The sequence below is a fragment of the Eleutherodactylus coqui genome, chromosome 13 (genome assembly GCF_035609145.1).
Source record: "Eleutherodactylus coqui strain aEleCoq1 chromosome 13, aEleCoq1.hap1, whole genome shotgun sequence".
Classification (NCBI taxonomy): domain Eukaryota; kingdom Metazoa; phylum Chordata; class Amphibia; order Anura; family Eleutherodactylidae; genus Eleutherodactylus; species Eleutherodactylus coqui.
In genome coordinates, this window is record NC_089849.1 from 127,304,128 (window position 1) to 127,320,525 (window position 16,398).

Genomic DNA, 16,398 nt, shown 5'->3' on the forward strand with positions numbered 1-16,398 from the left:
TAGGAGTGAGAGGTTGTCGAGGGTTAATTTGTTCAAACAGACTGGTCAGTTATGTTGTCCGGTTCCGAATTGACCTAAGCAGGAGCGCTCCTTGAGAGTCAAAGTACTGACCATACACGGTATATGGTGAAGTAATGAACTCTATTTTATTGTCTGTATCTCTTGGCTTTTATAGCCAGCCCCTCTCGCAGGACGGGACGTGTGGCTAAACAGGGAATAACCTCGTGATTTCCATACATCTTAAACTCATGACTTTTACATCTTACAATAAACTTATGACATAATCATTCATCAAAAACTCGTGGTATATGAAAAATAGCTGATTTCACATGACTTTTAGACCTTATAACTTGACATTTAGAAAGCAAGCTGACAATTTCTTTGCGGTTAGGCCATGTCCTGCTAAATTCCGATACATCTGTTCTTAACTTCCTGATTTCCACTTAGATCAGACGTTTGGCCTATTACTCAATAGTCACAAGTCCTTCAGAGCAGAATAGAATATTTGCAGTATTCAACCTTATTGATTCAAATAGATTATTAAGCAAAATATATTAACTCCTTCAGCCCCTCTTGGCCCCTATCAAGGTTATATATATATTGCCTGGGAGTAAGAGGCTATATACTGCCTGGGAGTGAGAGGGTATATACTGCCTGGGAGTGAGAGGGTATATACTGCCTGGGAGTGAGAGGCTATATACTGCCTGGGAGTGAGAGGGTATATACTGCCTGGCATTGAGAGGGTATATACTGCCTGGGATTGAGAGGGTATATACAGCCTTGGAGTGAAAGGCTATATACTGCCTGGGAGTGAGAGGGTATATACTGCCTGGAGGTGAGACTGTATATACTGCCTGGGAGTGAGAGGGTATATAGACACTTGAATATGGTGTGCTGTGCTGTCAGCTTGCTCACTTCATATATCTCACGATCCACTGCTTGCTCAGGCGGGTTCACCTGCCCCGGTCCAATCATTTTGCCAATTCACACTCATGCAGTACCGCTAGTTTCACATGTTTTAGTAAAGAGAAAGTAACCCATAACAGGCGCGGCATGGCAACGTTCAATGAGATACTGATCAGAGAGTCCTTTTGGATCCACAAACTGGAGACTAGATCCCCTCAGGGGTTAAATTATAAGTCAGACCTGCATTGCATATACAGGAATCAAACATGACTAGAGATGAGCGAACGCGTTCGTCCGAGCTTGATATTCGTGCGAATATTAGGGTGTTCGGGATGTTCGTTATTCGTGACGAACACCATGCGGTGTTCTGGTTACTTTCACTTCCTTCCCTGAGACGTTAGCGCGCTTTTCTGGCCAATTGAAAGACAGGGAAGGCATTACAACTTCCCCCTGCAACGTTTAAGCCCTATACCACCCCCCTGCTGTGAGTGGCTGGCGAGATCAGGTGTTCGCCTAATATAAAAGTCGGCCCCTCCCGCGGCTCGCCTCAGATGCGGTGTGAGTTAGATGAGGGACAGTGCTGTTTATACCGGAGCTGCTGTAGGGAAAGAATTGGTAGTTAGTGTAGGCTTCAAGACCCCCCAAAGGTCCTTATTAGGGCCACTGATAGCTGTGTGTTGGCTGCTGTTAGCAGTGGGATTTTTTTTTCTTTCTCAAAATCGCCTCTGCAGACCGTTGCACCTGGCATTAGGGACAGAAGTGCTGCATAGGCAGGGAGAGTGTTAGGAGTGAGTGTAGCCTTCAAGAACCTCAACGGTCCTTTCTAGGGCCATATTTATCCGTGTGCAGTACTGTCCAGGCTGCTGTTGGCTGTGCTGCATTTTTTTTGGGCTTCTCAAAATCGCCTCTGCAGAGCATTGCACCCTCCATTGATACTGCAGGGAAAGAATTGTATAGGCAGGGCCACAACACAGTTATTATTCATAGAATATACGCAGTGCTGCCTGTTGGTGGGAAAAAACTGAAAACAAATCTATTTGTCCAGCCTGTGTCCGTCCTTACGCCTGTGGAGACGTGTGAGCTGCGTGAAAAACATTGCTAAATCATACGCAGCCAGCTACGCTTTACTGCTGGGTTCGCCATTTGCTTTCCTTAATTGGGGAAAAAAATACCTGCTCTCCAAGAGTTATAATAACTCTGCTACCCTCACGTTCTGTGACACATAAGCAGGGACACAGCGCAGTTATTAAACTTCGCAGGTTCATTGAATATACGCAGTGCTGCCTGTTGGTGGGAAAAAACTGAAAAGAAATCTATTTGTCCAGCCTGTGTCCGTCCTTACGCCTGTGTAGACGTGTGAGCTGCGTGAAAAACATTGCTAAATCATACGCAGCCAGCTACGCTTTACTGCTGGGTTCGCCATTTGCTTTCCTTAATTGGGGAAAAAAATACCTGCTCTCCAAGAGTTATAATAACTCTGCTACCCTCACGTTCTGTGACACATAAGCAGGGACACAGCGCAGTTATTAAACTTCGCAGGTTCATTGAATATACGCAGTGCTGCCTGTTGGTGGGAAAAAACTGAAAACAAATCTATTTGTCCAGCCTGTGTCCGTCCTTACGCCTGTGTAGACGTGTGAGCTGCGTGAAAAACATTGCTAAATCATACGCAGCCAGCTACGCTTTACTGCTGGGTTCGCCATTTGCTTTCCTTAATTGGGAAAAAAAATACCTGCTCTCCAAGAGTTATAATAACTCTGCTACCCTCACGTTCTGTGACACATAAGCAGGGACACAGCGCAGTTATTAAACTTCGCAGGTTCATTGAATATACGCAGTGCTGCCTGTTGGTGGGAAAAAACTGAAAAGAAATCTATTTGTCCAGCCTGTGTCCGTCCTTACGCCTGTGGAGACGTGTGAGCTGCGTGAAAAACATTGCTAAATCATACGCAGCCAGCTACGCTTTACTGCTGGGTTCGCCATTTGCTTTCCTTAATTGGGAAAAAAAATACCTGCTCTCCAAGAGTTATAATAACTCTGCTACCCTCACGTTCTGTGACACATAAGCAGGGACACAGCACAGTTATTAAACTTAGATAATTCATTCACTAGAGGCAGTGGGGCCTTTCGTTTTCCAAAAAGGGCAAAAATTATATTTGGCCTGCAGTCTTGCGCCAATTTATTTCCTGCCTGGGAAATCTAATCACTGGTAATACAGCATGCTGAGGGGTAGGGGTAAGCCTAGAGGACGTGGACGTGGACGTGGCCGAGGACGCGGAGGGCCAAGTGAGGGTGTGGGCACAGGCCAAGCTCCTGATCCAGGTGTGTCGCAGCTGTCTGCTGCGCGATTAGGAGAGAGGCACGTTTCTGGCGTCCCCACATTCATCGCCCAATTAATGGGTCCACGCGGGAGACGGTTATTAGAAAATGAGCAGTGTGAGCAGGTCCTGTCCTGGATGGCAGAAAGTGCTTCGAGCAACCTATCGTCTACCCGCAGTTCTGCGCCGTCCACTGCTGCCAATCCGAATCCTCTGTCTGCTGCTCCTCCTTCCTCCCAGCCTCCTCAGTCCACTACAATGACACCTGCTCAGGAGCGGGAACACTCCCAGGAACTGTTCTCGGGCCCCTGCTTAGATTGGGCAGCAGCGGTTCCTCTCCCACCAGAGGAGTTTATCGTCACTGATGCCCAACCATTCGAAAGTTCCCGGGGTCCGGGGGAAGAGGCTGGGGACTTCCGCCAACTGTCTCAACAACTTTCTGTGGGTGAGGAGGACGATGACGATCAGACACAGTTGTCTTGCAGTGAGGTAGTAGTAAGGGCAGTAAGTCCCAGGGAGCAGCGCACAGAGGATTCGGAGGAAGAGCAGCAGGACGATGAGGTGACTGACCCCACCTGGTGTGCAACGCTTACTCAGGAGGACAGGTCTTCAGAGGGGGAGTCAAGGGCATCAGCAGGGCAGGTTGCAAGAGGCAGTGCGGTGGCCAGGGGTAGAGGCAGGGCCAGACCGAATAATCCACCAAGTGTTTCCCAAAGCGCCCCCTCGCGCCATGCCACCCTGCGTAGGCCGAGGTGCTCTAAGGTCTGGCAGTTTTTCACAGAGACGCCTGACGACCGACGAACAGTGGTGTGCAACCTTTGTCGCGCAAAGCTCAGCCGGGGAGCCAACACCAACAGCCTCACCACCACCACCATGCGCAGACATATGATGGCCAAGCACCCCGCAAGGTGGGACAAAGGCCGTTCACCGTCTCCGGTTTGCACCCCTGCCTCTCCCCCTGTGCCCCAACCTGCCACTGAGATGCAACCCCCCTCTCAGGACACAGGCACTACCGCCTCATGGCCTGCACCCACACCCTCATCTCCGCTGTCCTCGGCCCCATCCAGCAGTGTAGTTCAGCGCACCGTTCAGCCGTCGCTTGCGCAAGTGTTCGAGCGCAAGCGCAAGTACGCCGCCACGCACCCGCACGCTCAAACGTTAACCGTCCGCATCGCAAAATTCATCAGCCTTGAGATGCTGCCGTATAGGGTTGTGGAAACGGAGTCCTTCAAAAGTATCATGGAGGCGGCGGCCCCGCGCTACTCAGTTCCCAGTCGCCACTACTTTTCCCGATGTGCCGTCCCAGCCCTGCACGACCACGTCTCCCGCAACATTGTGCGCGCCCTCACCAACGCGGTTACTGCCACGGTCCACTTAACTACGGACACGTGGACAAGCACAGGCGGGCAGGGCCACTACATCTCCCTGACGGCACATTGGGTGAATTTAGTGGAGGCTGGGACAGAGTCAGAGCCTGGGACCGCTCACGTCCTACCCACCCCCAGAATTGCGGGCCCCAGCTCGGTGCTGGTATCTGCGGAGGTGTATGCTTCCTCCACTAAAGCACCCTCCTCCTCCTCCTCCTCCTCTGTCTCACAATCAAGATGTGTTAGCAGCAGCATGTCGCCAGCAGTCGGTGTCGCGCGGTGTGGCAGCACAGCGGTGGGCAAGCGTCAGCAGGCCGTGCTGAAACTACTCAGCTTAGGCGATAAGAGGCACACGGCCCACGAACTGCTGCAGGGTCTGACACAGCAGACCGACCGCTGGCTTGCGCCGCTGAGCCTCCAACCGGGCATGGTCGTGTGTGACAACGGCCGTAACCTGGTGGCGGCTCTGCAGCTTGGCAGCCTCACGCACGTGCCATGCCTGGCCCACGTCTTTAATTTGGTGGTTCAGCGGTTTCTGAAAAGCTACCCACGCTTGTCAGACCTGCTCGTAAAGGCGCGCCGGCTCTGCGCACATTTCCGCAAGTCCCACACGGACGCTGCCACCCTGCGCACCCTGCAACATCACTTTAAGCTGCCAGTGCACCGACTGCTGTGCGACGTGCCCACACGGTGGAACTCTACGCTCCACATGTTGGCCAGGCTCTATGAACAACGGAGAGCTATAGTCGAATACCAACTCCAACATGGGCGGCGCAGTGGGAGTCAGCCTCCTCAATTCCTTTCAGAAGAGTGGGCCTGGTTGGCAGACATCTGCCATGTCCTTGGTAATTTTGAGGAGTCTACCCAGGTGGTGAGCGGCGATGCTACAATCATTAGCGTCACCATTCCTCTGCTATGCATCTTGAGAAATTCCCTGCAAACCATAAAGGCAGCTGCTTTGCGCTCGGAAACGGGGGCGGGGGAAGACAGTATGCCGCTGGATAGTCAGGGCACCCTCCTGTCTATTTCTCAGCGCGTACAGGAGGAGGAGGAGGAGCATGAGGAGGAGGGGGAAGAGACAGCTTGGCCCGCTGCTGACGGTACACCGGCTGATTGCCTGTCATCCTTTCAGCGTGTATGGCCTGAGGAGGAGGAGGAGGAGGAGGATCCTGAAAGTGATCTTCCTAGTGAAGACAGCCATGTGTTGCGTACAGGTACCCTGGCACACATGGCTGACTTCATGTTAGGATGCCTTTCTCGTGACCCTCGCGTTGCACGCATTCTGGCCACTACGGATTACTGGGTGTACACACTGCTCGATCCACGGTATAAGGAGAACCTGCCCACTCTCATTCCCGAAGAGGAAAGGGGTTCGAGAGTGTTGCTATACCACAGGACCCTTGCGGACAAGCTGATGGTAAAATTCCCAGCCGACAGCGCTAGTGGCAGAAGGCGCAGTTCCGAGGGCCATGTTGCAGGGGATGTGCGTAGATCGAGCAGCATGTACATCCCAGGCAGTGCAACAGTCTTTAAGGGCCTGGCCAGCTTTATGGCTCCCCACCAAGACTGTGTCACCGCTCCCCAGTCACGGCTGAGTCGGCGGGAGCACTGCAAAAGGATGGTGAGGGAGTACGTAGCGGATCGCACGACCATCCTTGGTGACGCCTCTGCCCCCTACAACTACTGGGTGTCGAAGCTGGACACGTGGCCTGAACTAGCCCTGTATGCCCTTGAGGTGCTTGCTTGTCCTGCGGCTAGCGTGTTGTCGGAGAGGGTGTTTAGTGCGGCTGGGGGAATCATCACAGATAAGCGTAGCCGCTTGTCAACCGACAGTGCCGACAGGCTAACACTCATCAAGATGAACAAAGGCTGGATTTCGCCAGACTTCTGTTCTCCACCAGCGGACAGCAGCGATACGTAAGCAATACGTAGGCTGCACCCGCGGATGGAAGCTACGTTCTCTCTCACCATCCAAAACGGGGACATTTCTGCTTCATCAATCTGTGTCTAATATTCCTCCTCCTCCTCCTCCTGCTCCTCCTCCTGAAACCTCACGTAATCACGCTGAACGGGCAATTTTTCTTAGGGCCACAAGGCTCACTCAAATAATTTTTCTGAACAATTTTTATAAGTTTCAATGCGCTTAAAAGCATTGGAACTTTAACTTGAACCAATTTTTCGTTACACTGGGCTGCCTCCAGGCCTAGTTACCACTTAAGCCACATTAACCAAAGCGATTAATGGGTTTCACCTGCCCTCTTGGCTGGCCATGGCCAATTTTTGGGATGTACATTAGTACTGTTGATACAGCAATTTTTGTGGGCCCTCGCCTACAGTGTAATCAAATTAATTTTTAGCCCACCTGCATTACAGCTGACGTTACCTCAGCTGTGTTGGGCAATGCAATGGGATATTTTTGTGTACCGCCGGTGGGTTCCAGGGAGCCACCCATGCTGTAGGTGCACACTGAGTTTTTAATACTTCTGTACACTTCTAAAGAACCCGTCTGACTGGGGCATGCAGTGTGGGCCGAAGCCCACCTGTATTACGCACGACATTACTACCTCAGCTGTGTTGGGCAATGCAATGGGATATTTCTATGTACCGCCGGTGGCTTCCTGGCACCCACCCAGGCAGTGGGTCCACAGGGAGTTAAACCTACATGTGTCCACTTGTAAAGAACCCCAGTCTGACTGGGGCATGCAGTGTGGGCCGAAGCCCACCTGCATTAACCCTTTCCAGTCCACTGTGTGACCTGTGAAGACATTAGGGTTTAAGGCTGTACAGCTCCGTTGTTGGTAGACGTCCGTCGGGGTTCTCTTACTGTATATTGCCAGCCTCTCTGCTGTCGGAGCCTATCCTACGTGTCAGCTCATGCAGTACTGGCTTTAGCCAGCATATAGCGCCGTTGTATAACAGCAGAAAAAGAGTAAGCCCCCTAGGAAAACCATATACAAATTGGATTGGAAAGGGTTAAGCACAACATTACTACCTCAGCTGTGTTGGGCAATGCAATGGGATATTTCTATGTACCGCCGGTGGCTTCCTGGCACCCACCCATGCTGTAGGTGCACACGGAGTTTTTACTACATCTGTACACTTATAAAGAACCCCAGTCAGACTGGGGCATGCAGTGTGGGCCGAAGCCCACCTGCATTAAGCACGACATTACTACCTCAGCTGTGTTGGGCAATGCAATGGGATATTTCTGTGTACCGCCAGTGGGTTCCAGGGAGCCACCCATGCTGTGGGTCGACAGGGACTTCACAATAGGGAGTTGTACCTGCCTGTGTCTATGAATTAAAAAGCCCGGTCTGACTGGGGCATGCAGACACCTTGACAGAATGAATAGTGTGTGGCACATAGGTTCCCCATTGCTATGCCCACGTGTGCAGCTCCTGATGGCGGTGGCACAGGATTCTATTTCTCATTGCTTCTGTACAGCATTGTGGGCTATCGCTCCGCCACTTTTAAAGAGGGTCGCTGCCTAGCCGTGCCAACCTCTGCAGTGTGTGCCTGCGGTCCCTCGTCATGGCAGACGCAATTCTAAATAGACATGAGCGTGGTGTGGCATGAGGGCAGCTGAAGGCTGCGCAGGGACACTTTGGTGTGCGCTGTGGGGGGGAGGGGGGGCGGTTGGGCAGCATGTAACCCAGGAGAAGTGTCAGTGGAGTGTCATGCAGGCAGTGATTGTGCTTTGTTGGAGGTAGTGTGGTGCTTAGCAAAGGTATGCCATGCTAATGAGGGCTTTTCAGAAGTAAAAGTTGTTGGGAGGGGGGGGGCCCACTCTTGCCGGTATTGTGGCTTAATAGTGGGACCTGGGAACTTGAGATGCAGCCCAACATGTAGCCCCTCGCCTGCCCTATCCGTCACTGTGTCATTCCCATCACTTTCCTGAATTGCCCAGATTTTCACACATGAAAACCTTAGCGAGCATCGGCGAAATACAAAAATGTTCTGGTCGCCCATTGACTTCAATGGGGTTCGTTGTTCGAAACGAACCCTCGAGCATCACGGGAAGTTCGTTACGAATAACGAACACCCGAACATTTTGGTGTTCGCTCATCTCTAAACATGACCAAAGAGAAGAAAGTTTATTTGGACCAGACCCCTTTAGGGGGGCTATACTGTAAGTCAGACTAATATCATGTATACAGAAACATCTTATACGAAAAAACAATCCGTAGCATATCTTCTCATGGAGAGAAGTAGGGCCGGTTGTTTTCCCCCTTCTTTCTTTGCTATATTGTATCTGCAGGCTGACTGCTCTATAAGGGGAGCGAAGTATAATGCTATTGCATAACAATGGGAATTCATACGGTCATTTGCAACACAATTGTGAAACTTAAGCACAATAGATATAAATCAAGTGCAACTAGGGGTTAATGTTGCAATAAATAAAATATCTAAAGCGTTGGCAGAGCGCCCGCTGGTGTCCATTTCGTGTCATGTTGATATGTGTTTGATCCCAAGTTCCATCCCAAGCATTCTCTCCCCAGCCATAGTCTGATGTTTCTGTGTATCTCCCTTTGCCCTATAGCCGGACAGCTGACAGTCATTGTAATTATCTGCTCTGTTCCACCTATTTAAGCCGGTCCCACACTCTATTCAGATCATCCCACTGCCGGAGGCTCTGTGCAGCCGATACACGTCAGGTTACAGATGTGCACACCTGGCGGTATTAATATGGCTAAATAAGGGAAGATTACTAATTTTACTCTGCAGCAGCGTGGATGACACTTTTCCTGCATGGAATTCTCTGTTGAGAGGGTGTATACTGCCTGGCAGTGAGAGCGTATACACTGCCTGGGAGTGAGAGCGTATACACTGCCTGGGAGTGAGAGCGTATACACTGCCTGGGAGTGAGAGCGTATACACTGCCTCGGAGTGAGAGGATATATACTGCCTGGGAGTAGGAGCGAATATATAGCCTGGGTATGAGAGTGCATATACAGCCTGGGAATGAGAGCATATATACTGCCTGGGAGTGATAGGGTGTATACTCCCCAGGAGTGAGGGGGTATATACGGGCTGGGAGTGAGAGGGTATATACAGCCTGGGAGTGAGAGGGTATATACTGCCTGGGAGTGAGAGGGTATATACTGGCTGGGAGTGAGGGGGTATATACTGCCTGGGAGTGAGGGGGTATATACTGCCTGGGAGTGGGAGTGTATATACTGCCCGGCAGTGAGAGGGTATTTCCTGCCTGGGATCGAGAGGGTATATACTACCTGGGAGAGGGAGGGTATAAACTGGCTGGATTAACAGTGTATATATTGCCTGGCAGAGAGAGTATATATACTGCCTGGGAGTGAGAATTCATATACTGCCTTGGAATGAGAGGGTATATACTGCCTGGGAGTGAGAGGGTATATACTGTCTTGGACTGAGAGTCTATATACTGCGTGGGAGAAAGAGGGTATATCTTGCCTGGGATGGGAGCATATATTCTACCTGGGAGTGAGAGCATATGTACTGCCTAGGGGTGAGAGCATATATACTACCTTGTGGTGAGAGCATATGTACTGCCTGGGAGTGACAGGGTATATACTGCCTAGGAGTGAGAGTGTATATAAACGCTGCGCACTATGTTGGCGCTATACAAATAAGGATTATTATTAATATTATATACTGCCTGGAGGTGAGAGTGTATATGCTGCCTGGGATAGATAATGTATATACTGCCTAGGAGTGAGAGTGTATATACTGCCTGGGAGTGAGAGGGTATATACTGCCTGGGAGTGAGAGGGTATATACTGCCTAGGAGTGAGAGGGTATATACTGCCTGGGAGTGAGAGGATATATACAGCCTGGCTATGAGAGTGGATATACTGCCTGGGAGTGAGAAGGTATATACTGCCTGGGAGGGAGAGGGTATATACAGCCTGGGACGGAGAGGGTATATACTGCCTGGGAGGGAGAGGGTATATTCTGCCTGGGAGGGAGATGGTATATGCAGCCTAGGACAGAGAGGGTATATACTGCCTGGGAGGGAGAGGGTATATTCTGCCTGGGAGGGAGATGGTATATGCAGCCTAGGACAGAGAGGGTATATACTGCCTGGGAGGGAGAGGGTATATTCTGCCTGGGAGGGAGAGGGTATATGCAGCCTGGGAGTGAGAGGGTTTATACTGCCTTGGAGTGAGAGTATATACTGCCCAGGGGTGAGAGCCTGTATACTACTTGGGAGTGAGAGTTTATATACTGCTTGGAGGTGAGAGCATATATACTGCCTTGTGGTGAGGGTATGTATACTGCCTGGGGGTGAGAACATATATACTACCTTGGGGTGAGAGTATATACTGCCTAGGGGTGAGAGTTTATATACTTTCTGCTAGTAAGAGCATATATACTGCCGAGTGGTGAGAGTGTATATACTGCCTGGGAGTGAGAGTGTATATACTGCCTGGGAGTGAGGGGGTATATACTGCCTGGAAGTGATCGTGTATACTGCCTGGGAGTAAGAGCGTATATTGACTGGTAGTAGGAGCATATATATACTGCCCGGGAGTGAGAGGGTATATATTGTCTGGGAGTGAGAGGGTATATACTGCCTGGGAGTGAGAGGGTATATACTGCCTGGGAGTATGAGGGTATATACTACCTGGGAGTGAGAGTATATATACTGCTCTAAGATGAGTGCATATATACTGCCCCAAAGTGAGAGGTTATATACTTCCTGGGAGTGAGAGTATATATACTGCCTGGTAGTGAGAGGATATATATACTGCAAGGTAGTAGGAGCGTATATACTTCCTGGAAGTGAGAGTATGTATACAGCCTGTGAGTGAAAGGGTATATACTTTCTGGGATTATGAGGGTATATTGCCTGGGACTGACAGGGTATATACTGCCTAGAAGTGAGAGTGTATCTACTACCTGAGAGTTACAGTGTGTATACTACCTGGGAGTGAGAGCGTACTTACTGCCTGGGGGTGAGAGGTTATATGCTGCCTGGTAGTAGGAACGTATACACTGCCTGGGAGTAAGGATACATACTGTCTGTGAGTCAAATGGTATATACTGCCTGGGAGTCAGAGGTTATATACTGCCTGGGAGTCAGAGGGTATATACTTCCTGGGGGTGAGAGTGTATATACCCTGTTTCCCTGAAAATAAGACATAGCATGATTTTCCAGAATTTTTCAGGATGCAAAATGATTTTTCAGGCTTTTTGAGGATGCTGCAAATATAAGCCCTACTCCAAAATTAGGCCCTGCTAACAGTTAATTAAAAAAGTCAACTTAAATAGTGTCCAGGCAGCTATACATGTAAAAAAGTTAAACCTTTTTGAACAAAAATTAATATAAGACACTGTCTTATTTTCCTGGAAACACGGTACTGCCTGGGAGTCAGAGGGTATATACTGCCTGGGAATGAGGGTATATACTGCCTGGGAGTGGGAGTGTATATATTGCCTGGAAGTAAGAGTGTGTATACTGTCTGGGAGAGAGAGTATATATACTGCCTGGGAGAGAGTTTATATACTGCCTGGGAGTGAAGCTGTATATGTAGTGACCCAGTACATCATCCTGGTCCCCTACATAAATGTCATTCATGTATGTCTTGTGTTGATGCGCTTTGCACAGCTTTCTTGTCATTTTCAGTGTATGTTTCACAGCTGCAGCACTTGAGAGGTTAACTTTAATAAAATCCAAGTCTGCATGTAAATGTATCAAGTCTGTTATGTGGTATGAGAGGAAGTTATAAATGTGAGTGCATGAGAGCGGGAAGTGGTCTTCCGTCTAATCTGTCACCTGAGTTCCACATGGAATCACCTTCAGCTTCCTTCTGATGAAGATGGAGGAAGAAGAGAGATCCCCCCCCCCCCCCGGGTTCTCTGCAGCCGGCCAGACCTCAGAGGACTAATAAACAGGTGGAGGGAGATGCAGATGTTGCCTGTGGTCCCTTCGGTGGACATGACGCTGCCTAGGCAAATGCCGTGACTGTGGCTATGTAGGAGAGAGGATCCACCTCTCTCCTGGATCATGGTACATGATGGCCCACACTCTTATACCCCCGGCATTGCATCCCCTCCTTAGGGATTTTGAGGTCCCCAGGGTACGGGTGCATTTCATTAAGCTTGAGCACTTGTTTCTGTGGAGGGAGCTGAGGCCTCCATTTACCAGCCCGCCTGTTATAAAGGTACTAAGTGCTGCAGCCACGCCACCCAGGAGGGTGGTAAGATGTGTGCAGGATCCGGACAGTCCGTCCTCTGTGGCATCTTTGGGGATCAGCTCCTGGGAGAGTATATCGTCCCCCACAGGTTGGTCTACAAATAGATTTATGTCTCACGGACATTTAGGAGATCCAGAACCCAGTTCTTCTTCTAGAGACTCTTTTTGTAAGAGACATTGCTGTGTTTTTTTCCTCGTTATGCCCCATTATAAAGAAAGGACTTTAAAGTTTACCCTTTTTGCATAATGCATTAATTGTTTTTAACATTAAAAAATTTGATTATTAGGAACGTTTATAACGTTCAAGTAATGTGCAGGAGGAGAAGTAAAGGAGTGTTATAGTTTACTTCAGGGAGCATGAGCAAATGAGAAATAATGTCTTGCTGAATTCAATCATTTTTCCCAAATGCATATATATGTCTAATTTAAATATGATTAATTAATGCAAATTCATGCTAATTTAAAAATGCTAGTTTAGCTATTGTCACCGCCTGCATGGTATGATTGCTTTAGTCCAGTCTTAGTGTTAACAGCCTGTTCTAGCCTGTCTCAGGGGCGTGGCCTTCCGTTCACCTTCTCACAATCACAGACAGCGGTATTGAAGTAAGCTACTGACTGCTCCGCTGATATTTTTGCTCCTTTTCCTGCCAGTCACCTTTCATATTTTTGTTTGGTAACAGTGTGTTTCCTTCTCTCAAAAAGACAGTGACGTTCATTCCACTGATCCTACCAGTCTTTGGAGCAAAGTGTTATATAGGACACTCCATAGCAATACTAGTGGCTTTGAATTCTGTTCACCTTAGTAGATTCTCACAAATGTACATGCAAGTTATAGTTCTTACACACTGTCATAAATGAAGAAGCCACATACAGAAAAGAGACTTCTTTTAGTCACAGTACATTAAGAGTGGGTACATCCTAACATATAGGTGACGAGGTGGAGTAGATGTGTTTACAGGTTTTGTCTTGCACACTCTGTGACTGAGCAGAGTTTCTTAAAGGCGATGAAAGTCAGACACTCAGGATGGCCTGACACACTGTTACATTCGGAGTCAGGCCAATACTTTGGCCTTAACTGCATATATCCCTCCGGGAAAGGAGTTCGGTAAGTGCCACCGTGACAAGCCATCACTTTACCCTCCCAGCTCCCCACGTACGTCAGGTGTCCAGGGTTTCCCTATGGGATGATGCATAAATACTTTCTAGGAGCACCACCACTGCACACCAAACTGAATTCAGCAGTGTTGTGCATCCTACGGAGAGAACTTTTCCAACCACAAGCCTTTGTTGACTGTATAATGTGAAACTGCTGAGCTAGTTTGCCTAAAAGGGTAAAGCTAAGATTTGTGGCACCGCCTGATGTGATACCACCTCTTTCCTTGCTGCATCATCAAAAGTTCCTGCAGAACTAGTTCCACTTGGGCCCAGTGGGGAGGAACACCCCTGAGCAGGTCATTTCTCGGCAGTGACCCCTCCTCTTACATCTGCATGGCTCTAACTGATGGTTTTCTCTTTGCAGTACATCGTTGCAGGATCTCTGACCATCGCTGCTCAATCCAAACCCAACCTCTGCCTGGTGAGTGACCTGATCCTACATGTAGCCGATGTCCCCTGATCTAAGGGATGGAAGAATTCAGATCCTGTGGCCATTTGATGGTATTAGAATGTACAATATGATGAGTGGTTGTCTATCTGCATGAAAAAATAATATGGAAAATCCCCAGCATGCAGCTGGATCCCATCAGCAATCAGTCTCAGTTCCATCAGCAAACTTTGGAAGAGAAAAAAAACTTTAGAGACTTCTCTGTTTTGTTCTTTTTTACTTATTATCTCAACCTAATATTCATAATATACTGCACATTCTTGACCCGGGTATTGCAGAGTCGTGCCTCACATAACCCAGACTATTATATACACCGAACCTCCCACAACTAGCCCTCTTTTACCCTATAACAATACCACACTGACAAATGTAAATGGGGATAATTCGGCTCCAGCAGCTATTTTATTTATATAACATTTTTTTTTAGAATTTTTATGTCTGTGTTTAGTAGTGAAATGGGTCTGTATGAATCTGGTGATAGGGGGTCTTTCCCTGGTTTCGGGATTATTGTGATTACTGCGTTCCGCATAGACGGTGGTAGTTCTGTCTGTTGTAATGCCTCTGAATGTACCTTGTTAGGGGGGTCTAGACAGACCGTTCAGCTGATGCTGTCTGCTTCCGAATTAGTCTTAGATATGAGTACTCATTGACGACTCAGATGGATGACCACACAGGTATGCGGTTAGCCAAAGAAGAAGTGGTTTATTCAGCAGAGTTACAGAAGTTATAGAGAAAAATTGCTTGCGTAAGATTTAATCATTGCGCATGTCCGAGGTCGCTGGACATCTGGATGAACAATTAATAATACTTCTTTCAAAGACGTCTCCTACATAAACAATATATCAACGCTCGGTGACAACTGTATCAAAGCAAAATATGTCCTTGGATAAGTTTCTCAAAAAAAAAGTTCCTCAGAACAGGATGACATGGGAGAGTACAGATAAGACATGTGAGAACAAGATTCAGGGTCATATAGAGAGAGAAAGTTAGATAAAGTAAAGTTGAAGGAGAAATTAAAACGTATTTTTCTCTATTTAATTTGAGACAGGAGAAAATCTAGAATTAACCCCTCACATTCCCCCATTTGGACATAGGGTCCACCATCATGCTAGGTACGTTCACCCGAGTGGTGCCAGCTCCTGCCAGATTCCCTAGAGTCATGTGGTGGTCCCAAAGTCCATCTGGGTTAAAGTTTAGCAAAAGCCTTTTTACTACAACGTGTGATACAAGACATGATTAACTTTAAAGCAACGTATATGACGAGCAAAATCATCACTACTTGAAGCATACTTTGTAAAATTCTCATGAACCATCTTCCCGGACCAGAGAACCAATTGGCAGGGTTCAAAGAACTAAATGTGTTACCCCACCAGCTATCCCTGGTTTCTGAGTTTTCATTTGTCCATACAAGCAGTTCTTTTGGCGGAACAGGAACAGCCAGGAAAGGAAGACTAGTGGCAGTTACTGGTGCGTGTGTGCAAGTCCAACAGTCCTTCACCTGTGAGGTGTTCAGTCCATCTACTAGTATTTGGTGGTGTCTAACAAAGTGGTTCTGGGCATTGTCATTTTGCACCCTCTCATAGGGGCGAAGCATGGAGTGAGGAGTCCAAAAGTCCAACAATAAACAAAATGTCCTTCATTTTCCTTCTCGTAGGGGGGGCAAAGCAGGGCGTGAAAAGTCCCATTAGTCCTAAGACAAGCAACAGTTCCTTCAACTTTTACCAAAGTAGGTGTGGTCAGCAGGACTTGATAGGGCCCCTCGAATCTGGGCCCTAGGGATTTCCAGACACGCCTCTTTACGACCACCCAGTCTCCAGGTTGTAGAGAGTGTGATCCCTCTAAGTTGTCTGGGTCTGGAATGGAAGAAAAGACTAGATTCTGGGTTACCATTAGTTGGTCACACAGGTGCTTTACATATCCGGCTACTGTGTCATAGCCCTGCTGTAGGGCCTGTGGATGATACAGCCCCAATCTTGGCACAGAGCCAAACAAAACTTCTTTTAACTTAAGCGTACCATTTAGTCTTTT

At 48.4% G+C, this 16,398-nt stretch overlaps 1 protein-coding gene across 1 annotated transcript in view; it reads left to right on the plus strand.

Moving 5' to 3' along the window:
- The window catches only part of LOC136587789 (membrane-spanning 4-domains subfamily A member 4D-like), a 134,498-nt gene that overhangs the window by 70,122 nt on the left and 47,978 nt on the right, over positions 1 to 16,398 (plus strand). The window contains exon 4 of the mRNA XM_066586552.1: positions 14,287 to 14,343. Within this exon, the coding sequence (XP_066442649.1) occupies positions 14,287 to 14,343 (57 nt within the window). The remainder of the gene's footprint in view (positions 1 to 14,286; positions 14,344 to 16,398) is intronic.